The 15,252-nt window shown below is 39.0% G+C and overlaps 1 protein-coding gene across 1 annotated transcript in view; it reads right to left on the reverse strand.

The window, feature by feature from the left end:
* Positions 1-14,576, reverse strand: part of SUZ12 (SUZ12 polycomb repressive complex 2 subunit) — a 30,553-nt gene extending 15,977 nt beyond the window's left edge. The window contains exons 1-5 of the mRNA XM_086762088.1: positions 14,258-14,576; positions 11,330-11,376; positions 11,162-11,226; positions 5,271-5,339; positions 2,437-2,486 (exon numbers count right to left, since the gene is read on the reverse strand). Of these exons, the coding sequence (XP_086618214.1) occupies positions 2,437-2,486; positions 5,271-5,339; positions 11,162-11,226; positions 11,330-11,376; positions 14,258-14,576 (550 nt within the window). The remainder of the gene's footprint in view (positions 1-2,436; positions 2,487-5,270; positions 5,340-11,161; positions 11,227-11,329; positions 11,377-14,257) is intronic.
* Positions 14,577-15,252: the final 676 nt, after the last annotated feature.

Raw genomic sequence — 15,252 nt, forward strand, 5'->3', positions numbered from 1 at the left:
TTGGTTTGCATCAAAATTTAAGATCCAGATGCTATGAGACAGGAAAACAAAACAAAATTTAAAAACCCTTAAAGAATATGCAAGGGTTAATTATATGCAGAATAGCTGTTAAAGGATTCTTGAAAGAACACGAAAAATCTTAGAAAAGACGACTTCGCTTCACAGTCTCTGCACTATAAATTTCCTAGAGGCTGGATCTTCAAGATGGCTGCTATCAACAGCATGATCAGCCAAGTCAATTAAGAACTGCCTTACAAAATACAGTTCACTGTATGGTAAGAGAACTTCCAATCATTTGAATTTCTATTAATCTAGAAATGTGCTCTCATGGAAAGAGAATAAAAGATAAAACTTGATTATAAATCTTGTTAAGAAACTGTTTGTAGAAGAAATTCTGAAAAATAATGATTAGCCAAATCGGAATGAACCTATAAAGTTATTTCAGCTCTTTTAAAATCTTACAAATATGATTATGAGCTTAAGTTAAAAAGCACAATGGCTTCACCATAGTCCATGTCACAAAGACTCCGACATTCAGTGAAATCCTTTATGCTCATCAGATACAAAAAGCAAAGCTTCAGCACAATAAAGACAACATAACCCATGCCTCTCTACTTGCCTTTCTCCTGACACTACATCCACATTCAACAAGCTTAATGTGTTTCAGCTGAAAGAGTGTTCTGGTAACTCATCTAGAGACACTAGCAGTTTTAGGAAATGAATTTTTCTTTTTTTTTTTTTTATTTAAAAAACGAGACATATTAGACATTTTCTTAGCAAATACAGAAACTCAGGACAGGGGGAAACTGAAGCAAAACTCCACCACACACTCAGTTTCAAGATTCCAACACAACTTCTGTTCAGAAAAACAAACATGTTAATTGTAACAGTTTGATCAATTTTATATTTTATATATTTAATATTCACTATAAGCACACATTATTTATGTGATATCCTTTTCTACGGTACAAATGACCATCAGGTTCTCACTATATGTAGTATTCTCTTGAAATGAAAGGTTTTTCTAGTTAACAGTAGAGTTGCATAAACTAAACATTTAAAAACACAAACTCATCAAATACATTAACATCTTGAAAAATCTATTACAACCCTGTCTGTGTAAGACCACATTGTAATAGAAAAGGAGTAAGAAAAGGAAGGTCTGTCAGTAAAATCTATGCAGCAGCTATCCTATCCTCTAGGTATTTTAAATTCCATATGTGAGGTTTACTACTACACATTGCCCTGGAAGGACCAGATCTAGAAGTTACATATTTGAATTTAAGACACAGCATATCCTTTCCTCCACCTTCATTCTATACTTCTCTATTCTTATCACTAGCTGCCCCAGAAGTCCTTATGTCTTGTGGTTTCCTAGCTTAAATACTGAATGCAACAGGCAACATGAAGTTCCTGAGAGCAGAAACAAGATTAATATAACCCATGAGACCAGCAGTATTTTGAAGTTCCAGAAGCAGAATGTTCCTAATCCACAAATTTGAAGAATTTTCTCCGAATAATATTACAGTTTAACAAAAAAGCAATTCTGAAATCTAGACATTTGCAACTTTGACTTTCAAACATCTTACTGAATAGATCTGGTTAAGCACAAGATACTTTGAAGGAACATCACAACTTCCAGAAAAAAGTACAAAACTTGTAACATGAATTGTATTAGCTTTTACATCCAAAGACTAAGATGCCATTCAGAATACTTTTAACAAAAAATTTGAAACACTACTTTACTTTAATCGATAAACAGTTAGGTTTTTTTCAGGGAAGTAAAAAGATAGTAAATTTGCCCATGCTTATGTAGCACAAAGCATGTCACTTCTGCTTTCTTACAGGAAAAAAAATCCTTTGCTCTGTCTGGAAAGTCCAATATTCCGATTTTGAGAGATAAAGCCTTATGTGCTTGACACAACAGAATGACTGCAAGTCACTAATGCATGATTTCAGTTGCATTTATAACAGCTGACATGGCCTTTGCCACATTTCTAGGCTTTACCTGATAAAATTTATTCTCACATTTCTATTTTAAACCAAACCCCATTGAATCTTCTAACTATTTGAAGGCAGATGTTTTTTTTTAAAGCTACTTTAAATACCCTAAAGACAAACTCCCATAAAACCATCTTCTTCAGGAACTCCTCAAAGTCTATTTCAGTTTGAATGGCTGATGCCTTAAAGGGTTTCTCACAATCACTGTTTCGACTAAAAACCTAGAAGGCTTATCTGTTTAACACAACAATAATGCTAAAACATATTTAAAAAGTGTTATTGGAAGTATTGCAACTAATGGGACAGTCTGAGCTTAAATAAGTCAAAGTCTCCATCCAAACAGCAGAAATCCAAAATATTTCCCCTCATAGATCTACACTAACTTCAAAGGTGCTATACAAACCAATAGTATGACGAATGAATTAGTGAACATACCATTTTTATGGAAGAATCCAGTAAACGTAAGTTGCAAATGAGCAGACAAGCTAAACAGAAAAATGAAAGGAAATGTTAGAACTAATAAATATTTTCCTCTCACAGCAGCCACTCCACTCCATTCACCGATGTTCAGGACAGGCCTACACAAGAGGCAGAACTATAATCAAGCAGTCCATTTTCTAACTCAGAAACTGCATGGATACAGCAGATGCAATTGATGCAAAGTTGCAGACCAGTTTTCTCTTTACAGACTGATTCTCTCTATGTATTCTATGACTTGACACATTAAAAAAAAAAAAAGTAGAGGTTTAAACACTACAGTAGAAGGGCACTGCCTGAAGACATGAGATCTTGCCTTTACAGGCAGGCAAACACATTTCCTAGACATTCATCAGTAACAGGGGTGAGTTTTGCTGGAAGTTTTCTAGAACTCCACCCTGAAGCATGGACTTGGTGTCAATTTGTTTTTTTAACAAGTATTTTAAGTTTGGTAAGCAGAATACCTACAATAGGGAACCCACAGCCTCAGAAATAAATATTATCAGTCACATCAAGTCTGTATCATTCCTAACTCAGGCAATTATTATTTTGATTGCATATTTTTGTTGCACAGCACTGTAGCTCATAGCCTAGACTGTTCCACTGACTGTACTAATTTCATTTCCAATTGTTATATTCAGAATGCATTTCAGCTTAAAGCAAGTATTCACAAACCTAGGTTAAAATGGGTCTAAAAACACTTAGCATTTCTGAAGTACACGGTATTGAACAATACACTGTTACACTAGAACATCAGATACAATTTTGAGCACCTTCACTGACTTCTCAGGAAGATACAACCTGACATTCACCACCTATTTTTAAACACAAACATTCCCGAGAGCACCAAGATGAACAACGTGCCTAACAGCTTGAGCATTCAAAAGACTGCATCTATACCAATTTGCATCATTCATCCATGTTGCTTTTCCAGACCAACTCTAGACTAAAGTACATTTAGTACTTGATAGTTCTGAAAGCACAAAACACAACACAAAAATCAATATTCTATTTTGTTTCAACATGATGCTTATCCTTAAAAAGAGAACATTTACCTAGAAAGCATCCACGATATATGGAGTGAAAGATAATTAAGAAAAGCAATATACAATAAATCTATAAAATATCTTAGAACACAAAATTTATAAATTTGTTTCAGATTAAATTGTATCTAGTATGGTTGCCTCTGAAGCAGTCTAATTATTTGCAAATGCTATTGAAGAACAGCTGCTTAAAAAACAACCAAACATGACGACAAAAAAAAACCAACAAAAAAACCAACTATCTCAACAAGTCTTCATACATTCCAGCAACTTAGGTTAGTCTTTAAAATGTCTGGTTTTGTTTTAAGATTTCCAGAACGCTTTGCATTTCATGATCTATTCAGTACATTAAATAGAAGGCGCTTGGCAAATTACCTACAGTCTTTCAACCAAAAAAAAAACCACAAAGCCAGCCTGCAGGACTAAATCAGATCCAGAATAATTTTGTTCTAATCTGTAGAATTCACTGAGAAGTTTTACAATGGATTAGTTAACTTCCACAATACATACTTTCACAGAAAGTTTGGGTGTTTAACTAATTCATACAGAAGTAACAATTTTTAAAAATTTGTTACAGTCATCATCTATTACACTCAAATATCACAAATACATTGTACGCCACATCACTTCTCAATGAATACACTTTTCATATAATTTTATTTCAAGAAACAACAGACCAGGCATTATTTGCTCTGCCTTATTTTTACCATCGTTACAAAGACAGGCTAGGATAAAATTTAACTGAATGGCATCATTCCCAAGTTTCAGATCTCTACTGAACTCTGACTTTTGCCAAGTAGAATATGGCAAATTCAGCAAGAGTTCAGTATTTTTTCCAGAAGTAGAGTAGTAAGGCCTGATAAAATGAGTTTTATCTAATATTTAATTGTTACATAATTTACAGTAAACTCTTGTGGAAAAAAAAAATTAACATGACGAAGCCAATAAGTACACCAGTATAAAAGTAATTACTATTTCACAATTAGTATTTCACAATTAGTATTCACAGAGTAAGCCACCCACTCAAATGACAACTCCATACGGAATTAAGACTTGAAATTATATATTTGTTAAAGTAGGAACACTGGTATTCAGATAGAACTACACAAAGGTTCAACATGAGATATATGTTGAGTCAAACCAAAAGAAAAATCTCAGACTAAGCGATATTTCTCACAAGAAAATTAGAAGGGAAAATTTTAAGTTTTACAGCCTTTCATGAAAACATTTTATGACTAGATACCCTGTTATTGCCTGGGATGGGTAAGATCTTTTAAATATTGTTAAAAGTTCCAGAGTTTTTTGTTCTGTTGTTCGTTGGGTTTTTTTTTTTACGTAACTATGAACATAAGGTTAAAAATAGCAGGTATACAACCACATAAACCCCAAATAGTATAACTTCATAGTATTTTTTCCCAAATCTGCCTTTTTTTTAATTCTAGCACACACAGATTAGTTACTGACACAACTGACAGTCTTAAAAAAAAGTTAAGGCAAATACCTATTTGAGGTTTCTATACACACTTTAAGAAACGGCATGACGAATTTGGAAGTTTATCCTGATACTGCTTTTCTCCAGGTTTTTAAGTGACCAGCACACATACACACATTAAGATTTTTGAAGCAATATTTCAAAGAGTAAGTACCTTGCTTCTAATAATTACTCTATCACTTTCATTTTATCAATCAAGAAGACTTTGGCTTGTTCCCCATCTACATACACATACAAATATATATGCAGGACAATACCTGTGAGATTCTTGTTCTCCCTTCATTTTCTCTACTTTTGATAACATGTCATCTACTTTGAATGTTTTCCTGCAAAGAAAAAGCAAATAATAATTTCACATAGCCACTATAATAAGAAAATTTATTCAGTCTAAACTTGGACCTGCTTTTCAATCTAAAACTGCCTATATACACAATTTTATCTAGATAAAATACACAGGGTGCCTTCTGTTTAGAAAGCACCTTTTTTCTACCTTTTTAGGTAGAAAGGTAGCTTCTCACACAGCATCACAATATACAAAGAATTAAAAACAGACCTTTCAGAAGTAATCCTACTGCTTATAAGAAGTGTCATTTAACATCATCATATTCAAACCTAGCCATGAATGTGTCTAACCATATTTCAGCTTTGGTTAAAGAAAATCTTCCCCCTTCAGTGACACTTACACCTACTAGAAGTTTACGTGTCAGCTCTTCAGTCATTACTATTTTAATCTTGATTGTAATAATGAAAAACACTTAAAACCTTATCTGACAAACCAGTTCAAAACCTAATTATAAAAAAAACCCTCCAACTTCCTTCTCCACAAAGTTATATTTAATGGACAGAAAACAAAGAATGTGAATTCTGAAGCTACTTCTACAGCACACTCACAGGAAACAGGGGGGACAACGACAACCAGTGACAATAATGTCACAGAGAATAACCACATGAAATAATTTCTGTTTGCAATTCTGACATCAGTCTGTTCATGCTCACATGTTCAGCCTGTTCTACCATACATACAATTTAATGTTTGTTGTTAAATAAAGTAAGAACAGAAGTTATTCAGAAGTTTCCAGAATAGTCTTTCATTTGTCCTTAAAGGAATATTAATACTTGGACCTAGATGTCAACAAAATTGCACTAAACTACAGCAACAATGCAAGAGCTTTGAGGACATCCTTCCTTTACATTTATACCCTAAAAAAAAAAAGAAATAAGAAAACAAGCAGGTGACAAATACTGGATTTATTGTGGGGGGAACAATGATGACATACTCTGAGAAAGTGGGAAGCATCGTCCACAGAAATATCCTGACTGATGTCATACATTGACCAGATTCAGCACACAGTGCATCTGAACAATTTAGTTACAAATCACATGGTGGCTAAATAATAATACTGGACGCAAAACACTGGACAAGTACAGTGCTGCAGTCACATAACAAGAAGAAAAATAATCATGATTTACGTAGTAAACACTGATTCAAAGCTTTACTCAGTCTAAGGTTCACACAGATGACAGATTCAAGAAGTGACTCACATACACTAAAATGTGGGATTATTAAAATGAACATTGCAATGCTCAGCTTTAGAGAAAAGATGTTAAGAACAGAGGAATTTGTCAAAAGTTTCAGATTCTAAGGTAAAAAGATTTCTGCATGTACTTTGTCCAAGCTCCTCAAAATCAGCCACTGTTCTGCAGAACAGCAAGCAGGACACTTATCTTTAGAAGGCTTTCTTCAGACTGAAGAATTGCTTAGAACAGCTCTACAGCAAAGTTATGTCACAATCAGAATACGAGCCAGAAACCAGCTAACAGACAAACATGTTTCAGGAATGGGGGAAAAGTTTAACAATCTTTCGTAAAATACACTAACATCTAATACAGCTTGCATTCAATATTTGTGAGCATTATTGATCCAAAAAGAACAATGATAGAACAATGGTACAAGCTTTCCTAATTTCAAACCCAGGTTAATCAAAACAGGAAGAGTCCTCCTAAAAAAAAAATATTTCAGAAAAACTAAAAATAGCAGCCAAAAATGCCATTAAATCAAAATTGTTGCCTTTGAAGTTAACTCGTTCCCCATGCATAATAGACAACATTAAGTTTTTGTAGTAACCATCCCTAACATCCAGGACTTTCAAGACAGCATTTACTTGTGCTACAACTATGTGCATCTTGCGCATTCCTTTCTCCACTCACTCTTATTCCAGTCAAGCAGAGTAATAATTAACAAATTATTAAAAGTCACATCATAGAATGCCACTACTCTGCCAATAAATAAAAAATTCTTCCTTTATCCAAATACTGTATGGGAAACAACTTTTATTAACACTTCAACTTCTTTCCAACTTCATCATTGGTTTAACAATACAGTAACACCTGAAGGCAGACCCACGGCAGAAAGCCCATTTCAGCTCTCCATCAAGTATCACCTGACCAAAGCATATTACCTCTCCAGTGACAAGCAGCACCTTCAATACTTTTTTAGTCCAAGCTGACATATGCCCATTAACTCACCCTCTGCCAATATTTTTCTATATTCTAAGCATTCTAGTCTTTATAAACACTTTCTCAATATTAAACATACGGACCAAGATCAATGGATAATTTCTCAGTAAAAATGCAGTTTTTACTTCCCTATCTCCAAGTGATAAATTTATTTGGCATTTTTCTCAGACTACTGTAGAGCTAGAGATAAAAGATGTGGAGCTATAATTACTATTGTGATAGTTAAGATCTATAAAGCTTGGAGGTAAGTTCTTTATATTTTACATATGATACTGTTTACTGAAATGGCAATCAAAATCATCAGCAATTTAAAAACAGGATGAAGACGTTCTAGGGCAGTTAATAAATATACATGTATAGTCACAGTCTACAGAAGCAGGCTAACAGTGGTGCAGTTCCACAAGATAATTCTTTGCAAAGAGAACTCTACGAATATTTTCACTATACTGAAGCCAGGTACACAAATTTTTCCTCATATGGGCCTCAGGAAGATCATCTACTCTAGTCTGGATATTTTTCCTCTTTTAAAGCCCCTTTTTCACCATATACCTTAACTATTTATTCTGAATGAAGAATGGCAATTAAGGCTTTGTGCATATTTTCTAAGTGTTTACCTGCACAGATCAGCAAACAATTATCCTGCTAACCTGCTCTGGAAGTTCAGCTGAGACTGTTTTGCCATAGTCTCTCAGTTTTGCCACTACATCTAAATAGTCCAAAGTACCTTTAAACTACAACTTTAATGATTTTAATTAGGCTGAAAGAGAAGGACCAGAGTACTGACAGAGCATGGAAAAGTGAGAGGGGGGAAACCTAGGAGAGAACACACTTCTTAAAAATTATTTTCTATTTTTTTGCCACCTCAACTAGAGAATCATAGAATAGTTTGAGTTGGAAGGGACCTTTAAAGCCCATCCAGTCCAACCCCCCTGCAGAGCAGGGACATCTCCAACTAGGTCAGGTTGCTTAAAGCCCCGTCCAACCTGGCCTTGAACATTTCCAGGGACAGGGCTTCCACCGCCTCTCTGGGCAACCTGGGCTAGTGTTCCACCACCCTCAGTGTAACAAATTTTTTCCTTATGTCCAATCCGAATCTACCTCCTTCTAGTTTAAAACCATTACCCCTTGTGTTATCACAACAGGTCCTGATAAAGAGTTACTCCTCATCTTTTTTATAAGCCCCCTTTAGGCACTGGAAGGCCACTGTAAGGTCTCCCTGGAGCCTCCTCTTCTCCAGCTTGAACAGCCCCAACTCTCAGCCTGGCCTCACAGGAGAGGTGCTCCCAGCACTCTCATCATCTTCATGGCCTCCTCTGGACTTGCTCCAACAGGTCCACATCTTCCTTATGGTTCGGGTCTCCAGAGCTGGATGCAGTGCTGCAGGTGGGGTCTCACAGAGTGGAGTAGAGGGGCAGAATCCCCTCCCTCGACCTGCTGGCCACGCTTTTGATGCAGCCCAGGATGTGGTTGGCTTTCTGGGCTGCAAGCACGCATTGTCGGCTCATGTTAAGCTTCTTGTCCACCAGCACTCCCAAATCACTCTCAGCAGGGCTGCTCTTGATCCATTTTCCAACCAGCCTGTATTTGTGCCTGGGATTGCCGTGACCCAGGTGCAGGACCTTGCACTTTGCCTTGTTTAACTTCATGAGGTTCTCAAGTCCAGCTCTCCAACCTGTCAAGGTCCCTCTGGATGGCACCCCTTCCCTCCAGCGTGTTGACTGCACCACGCAGCTTCATGTTATCAGCAAACTTGCTCAGAGTGCACCCTATCCCACTGTCCATGTTGCCGACCAAGACATAAACAGGGCTGGTCCCAATATCAATCCCTGAGGAACACCACTCATCACCAGTCTCCACTTGGACATCAAGCCGTTGACCATCACTCTGAGTGCGGCCATCCAGCCAATTCCTTATCTACTGAGTGGTCCGTCCATCAAATCCATGTCTCTCCAGTTTAGGGAAAAGGATGTGCTAGCTATGATAGCTCACTTCTGTTGCATTATTATGCTTTTATAAAGAAAACATATTGAAATGTTTTACTTAATCTTCCTAGACCTAACTACTAGAATGACTTCAAGAAGTCAGCATTGCCAGAAATAGTGAGCAAAATGGCTATTAATCTGTTTGTTCTAAAACATACTGTTAGGGGAACTAGTAAAAATCTGTATGTTTCAAAGAGAACCTAAGCATTACTTGTGCAGCTGAATATGAACTGAAATTTGGAGCAGTGGACAACACAACGTACGGGTAAAGCACTATTTCTTGTTTTCCAACAACTATAGCAGATATCCAAAGAAACAGATTCAGGTAAAAGAATACATCATTTCAATCACCTATACATTAATTTAAGTTACAAGCAAGAACTTCCTGTTACATACTTCTAGTTAAAAAACCAAAACATCTTAAATATTATTTCTTAAAATTTTGCTCTGCCTTATTTCAAAATAAGCAAACAATTCACTCTGGTAACTTTTGTAAGAAAAAGCAAGTAGCAACTTCCAAGTTTTTAAAAATAGTAATCTGATCATTAATCGTCCTAAGTACCTGAAGTTGTATGTTGCAGATTCAGTTTTAAGAAAAGTTATATTGTAGCATTAAAGGAAATGGCAAGAATATTAAACAACAGCCAAGAAATCCAAGAATGCCAAAACCAGCTTCTTTAAATTAAAACTTGCAAATTCTATCGCTCAACACATCAAATATTACCTTCCTTAGATATAGTCTAAATTAGAACTGTCTGCATGATCAGATTTTATTGTTTAAGCGTTCATGATTAAGTATTTCCAGTCCCACAGCAACTGTTTCCAAGAGATATTTTAAAATAAATGTTCAGGTTACAAAAAAAAAAATCCAAAACCTAACAAATAATTTTCAGTGAAAGGGAAGTAACTGAAAGGACTTTGCGGTTCTACTAATAAATCATGTACACTGCTAATAAATCATGTACACTTTGCAGGATTTATATATTTTAAAGTCTGTTGACAGACAGCTGCAGCACCTCACATGATAGGAATGACTATTTTCCAATGTCAAAACTGAAGCCCATTTCTCAGATGGATCCAGTTCAAAGCAACCTTTTTAAAGTGTTTGCCAGACTTTTTGTAAAATGATATAAACTAATCTCCTTAATTTTTCAGTTTTTGAAATAATTACTGGATCCTTCCAAGGCCAATTAACAAACCCAATGCTTCTATGTTTGTTTTATTTTTTTAAAATAAACCATTAGGTTATAGATGAAAATAAAATGTTTCATATGATTATGATCAAGCACCATTGATTACAAGAGCTCAGATGCTACACAGTTTTGTTTGTTTTTTAATAAGCTCTCCCCCCAAACAGAAAACAAACATGGGAGAATCAGTTAGGATTCTGCAGACAGTTATCCACATTTGAGTACTTCCAGTACCAACAGAAGTCACAAGCATAAAGTCACGCACATCCTTAGCATTGCAGAAAAGTTCTTCGGTCTCAGAAACCAATTGTAAAGTGATGCACGCATTTTTTAAGTTCTTCAAAAAGAAAAGGTCATGTTTTACACATCACATGAAAAGCAGAGGTCATCCTCTACTATTTCTTGGACTTCTGCTACTTGGTTTAACATTTTAGGATTACTTTTCAAAAACAATTTTACCTTTTGATATTTGTTCGGGAGTTTCTGTGGGACATGTAAGTGAGAGTTCTGTGCAAAAATATTGGCTGCAAGGAAAAAAAAAAAAAAAAAAAAAAAAGAAAGAGTTATGCTTCAATTAAAATTTCCTACAAGTCTAAAGTAAAGGAGTGATAAAGACCAACTACTCACTGCTATTAGATTCCGGGTACGTAGAAATCTGTATATCTGTGTTGGTTCTAAGAAAAAAGAAACACATGTTATCCAACATGCCTTACACCTCCAAAAAGACAGCCTTATAATGATAAAAAGTATCTAACTTGGCATATTGATTTTTTTTTTTTTAAAAAAAACAATTTTCACAAGTAATAATTTAAGTGAAACATCATGATAGACAAATAACTCCAAGTTAAAGAAGTCAAAGGTTACCCCACCTACTGTATGACACGAAGTAACTTCTTGTTTAAGCTACCATAAATCAGTAGTCACAACTCTATGTCTGCTCTTGCTTTCCACAAAATATGTTGCTTAGAGGATTTATATCATAAAAGAGCAGCAAAAAATAGCTCAACATATTACAACTTACTGTTGAATAGGTGAGTTTTCTTCACAAGTTAATGAATACATCTGATCCGATACCAAAATAGTACACTAAATTTACACAGTCAGACAATTTGGTATCTGATTGTTTTATCCTTCTGGAAAGTACCAAGGTCACTGGCAGAAGGTACCAAAACAAGAACTGGGACCGTCAGTTGTTTATGATGCATTACGGATCATTCTAAGCTAGAAATTAATTTCCAAAGTCTTTTACACTCACAAGATATGAAAAATGTTGATTCTGGGAAAGCAACTACTGTTTCAATGTGCAAACGGCAGGAGGATGATACAGCCACAAGCTGACATGAAAGTAGCAGCACCATTTGAAATAAGTGTAATAATCAAAGTTCAAAAGATCAAGACTTGCCTACAGAAAAGAGGACCTTCAGTTTAGTTTAGTTTTAGTCAATTCTGTTAAATCAGGACAAAAAAAGGCTTTTGTATAGATCAGGTTATATCTAATAAGAATTCCAATCTAAACTGAAATACACCCTTTTAAAACTGAAATAAAAACCAGATTCATTAGGTGATGTCAGCAAGGAACTTGGAAATGACTTGAAAAAAACACATTAAGTGGAGAGAAAAAGACAGAAAATGGAGAATGCCTTGATGCTCATGCTAAGGCTGCTAACACTGCCTCTGTACACTACATGAAGAAAACAAACAACTATTTATTTTTAAAGAAATATAAAACTTTATTATCATATAAATGCAAAACATTTATTTCAAACAGCTGGAAACTTTACTGTAATTTATTAAATTCTGTCATTAGGAGTGAAAAAGGGCAGCATTTTATATCCCTTTTTAAAGATATGATTCAGTCTTATTTCTACACTTATAAATGTAAGATCCCAAAGAATCTATTATTAGAGAGTTGTATTATTATTAGAGAAGGAAATCTTAAAATTATCGCAGTTATTTCCTTTCAGAAGCCTGATGAAAACCAGTAAAATTCTGCTTAATGCAAATTATCACAATAAAATCTGTATTTTTCAAACCGAGACAGAAAACAGAAAATAAATTAAGAGATGTGCACTTTGCTAGAAAGTGGAAACACAGAGTAGTAACAACTTCTAAAGAAACATTCTTGTTTTTTCAGTCTCCAAAAAACCATGGCATAATTACAATTTAGAAAGGTATGAAAACATTAAATTACATTCACAATGATATAATTTAAAAGACAGTGCACTGCTGCTTCAACTTCAGTTTTCCCAAGTAGAAAAATTCTGAAACACACTTTTCAACCTGCAGATAGACGCGTTTCACAAGCCCATATTACTCAGCAAAAGCTTAAAATAAATCTTTATCTTTTTTCTAGCATGTGACCTTGAAAAGGGACAGAAACATTCAGGAAGAATGTTATTCAATACTACATGTATTACAATTTTTCAACTCAGTATTTATTGTAGTTTTCCCATAATATTCACACTACAGAGTTAACACACTACGATATCCTCACACTGTAACTCACTCCTGATCACCTGCACAGCTCTGTGCTTCCCTTGTCTGACACAGCAGGGCACGGGCAAGAGAATTTTCTCCCCCATCTCGGACATCAAACAAACCTCCAAAAAGCTTGCTTACGACTTGACCTATTTGCAGTACAGCATTCATTGAACACATAGGTATTGAACACAGGGCTAAGGTTCAAAGGACTCCACATTATTAAGGATCTGAGACATCACCAAAAACTCCAACACTTTCTCAAACGCTGTCACCGAGTGCGAGCAGTGACAGCACCGACCCCAGAACCAGATCATGTATTTAACAGGGCATTAAAAAATTCCTTCAAGTCTTAGCAATTGCACAGAAATCTTTTAACACAGTGTAAGTTTATCGCTACACTGTGCTTTTGAATCAAATTTCCATAAACAACTTTCTGGTGCATCCAAGGGGATTCTCCTCCTATCTGGAACTGCCACAAGGTGATGTGTGGGTCGCAAAGGTCAATTCTCAATATGAAATCTCAACTAAGGGACAATTATTGCCAGACAAAGAAAAAACAAGTATACTGAAGTCTTAATCGCATCCTGCCACTGAAAGGGGCTCGGAAGGCGGCCGCCGAAGAGGGAAGAGCCCCCTCGTTCCCAACTCCCCGGTGCCTCCCGGGGCTGTTAGAAAAGGGAAGGGAACCAGCCGCCCCGAAAGCCTGACGGGAACTGCTACCGAGAAACCAAGTTCATCGGCTGGGCGCAGACACACACCCCCGCCCTCCGCCCACCGGGCCCCGGCCCCGGCAGCCTCTCGCCACCCTGCCCGCACACCGGCCCCGAGCCTCGCGCTTCCGCCCGAGCCCCGCCGGGCCCCCGCCTCCCCGGCGGAGCCCCCTTCCTCCCCCAGCTCCGCTCCCCTTCGCCCTCCTCTCCGGTCCCAGCTCCCTTCCCTCCCCCGACCATGTTTACCCCCGGAAGCCCCTACTCTCCACAGCCCTCCCCTCCTCCTCCTCCCGCCCTTTCTGCGGCGGCCCCGGCCGGTCCCGCCGGCCCGGGCCCCCACTTCCTCCCCCGGCCCGGTACTCACTCTCGAAGGCCTGAAGAAAGAGCTCGTGGTCGGCCTGGATCTGCTCCATCTTCGGCTTCTTCACGGGGGGCAGCGCCGCCGCCGCTGCCGCCGCCGCCGAGGAGGCCGAGGAACCGCCCGAGTAACCGCTTCCTCCGCCGCCGCCGCCGCCTGCGGCACCACCGGATTTGCCGCCGGGAGCCGCCGCCGCCGCCGCGGCTGTGCCCCCGAACCCCCCACCGCCGCCGCCGCCTCCGCCGCCACCTCCTCCTCCTCCGGCGGCGCCGCCAGCGGAGCCCGAGCTGGGCCCTGCACCTCCACCGTGCTTCTGAGGAGCCATGGGCCTGGCCCCCGAGAGGGCCCCGGCAGGACGGAGACCGAGCGGGGAGGGAGGGGGCGGCTGGGGCGGGTGGGGTGAGGCGGGGGGAGGGGAAGCGCCGAGCTCCAACTCCTCTAAGTCTCCTCCGCTCCGCTCTCCTCGGCGCTACGACCAGCCGAACCCGACGACCACGACGCGCCCGCCTCCCTCACTCGCCCATTGGCTCCGAAGATGGCGCCGCACCGCCGCATTGGCAGGTTCGGGGCCCGCCCCCGCGTGACGCACGGATGGTTCTGGAAGAGTTTGGTTGGTCGGTGCGCTTCGCCGCTTGGCGCTTCTCCCCTCCCCCTCCTTTGAACTGAATTCGCGGGAAAGGGCCGCTCGCCCTCCGGCGCGGGGCATGCTGGGTAGAGCGGGCCGCCTCCGCCTCCCGCCCGGGGCCGCCCCTCGGGGCCGCTCCCCCGGCTCCCGCTGCCCTCGCACCCTCTGCCGTCGCACCCTGCTCTGAGCTCCGGGCTCGCCTTGCCCCTTCCCGGGGCTGTGCCCGGCGCCACGTTCCGCGGCCGCGCTGGTGCCCCTCTCCCCTGCAGGAAGGCGCCCCCGCCGCTGCGCGGAGGAGCTGGGGCTCGATCGTTGAAAGAGCCAAATGGGTCGAAATAGAAGCTTGGGTATAAATAGGTGTCGTTTTTGTGGTAAA

Source organism: Chlamydotis macqueenii, chromosome 18 (assembly GCF_036417535.1).
Source record: "Chlamydotis macqueenii isolate bChlMac1 chromosome 18, bChlMac1.mat, whole genome shotgun sequence".
In the NCBI taxonomy this organism is placed as follows: domain Eukaryota; kingdom Metazoa; phylum Chordata; class Aves; order Otidiformes; family Otididae; genus Chlamydotis; species Chlamydotis macqueenii.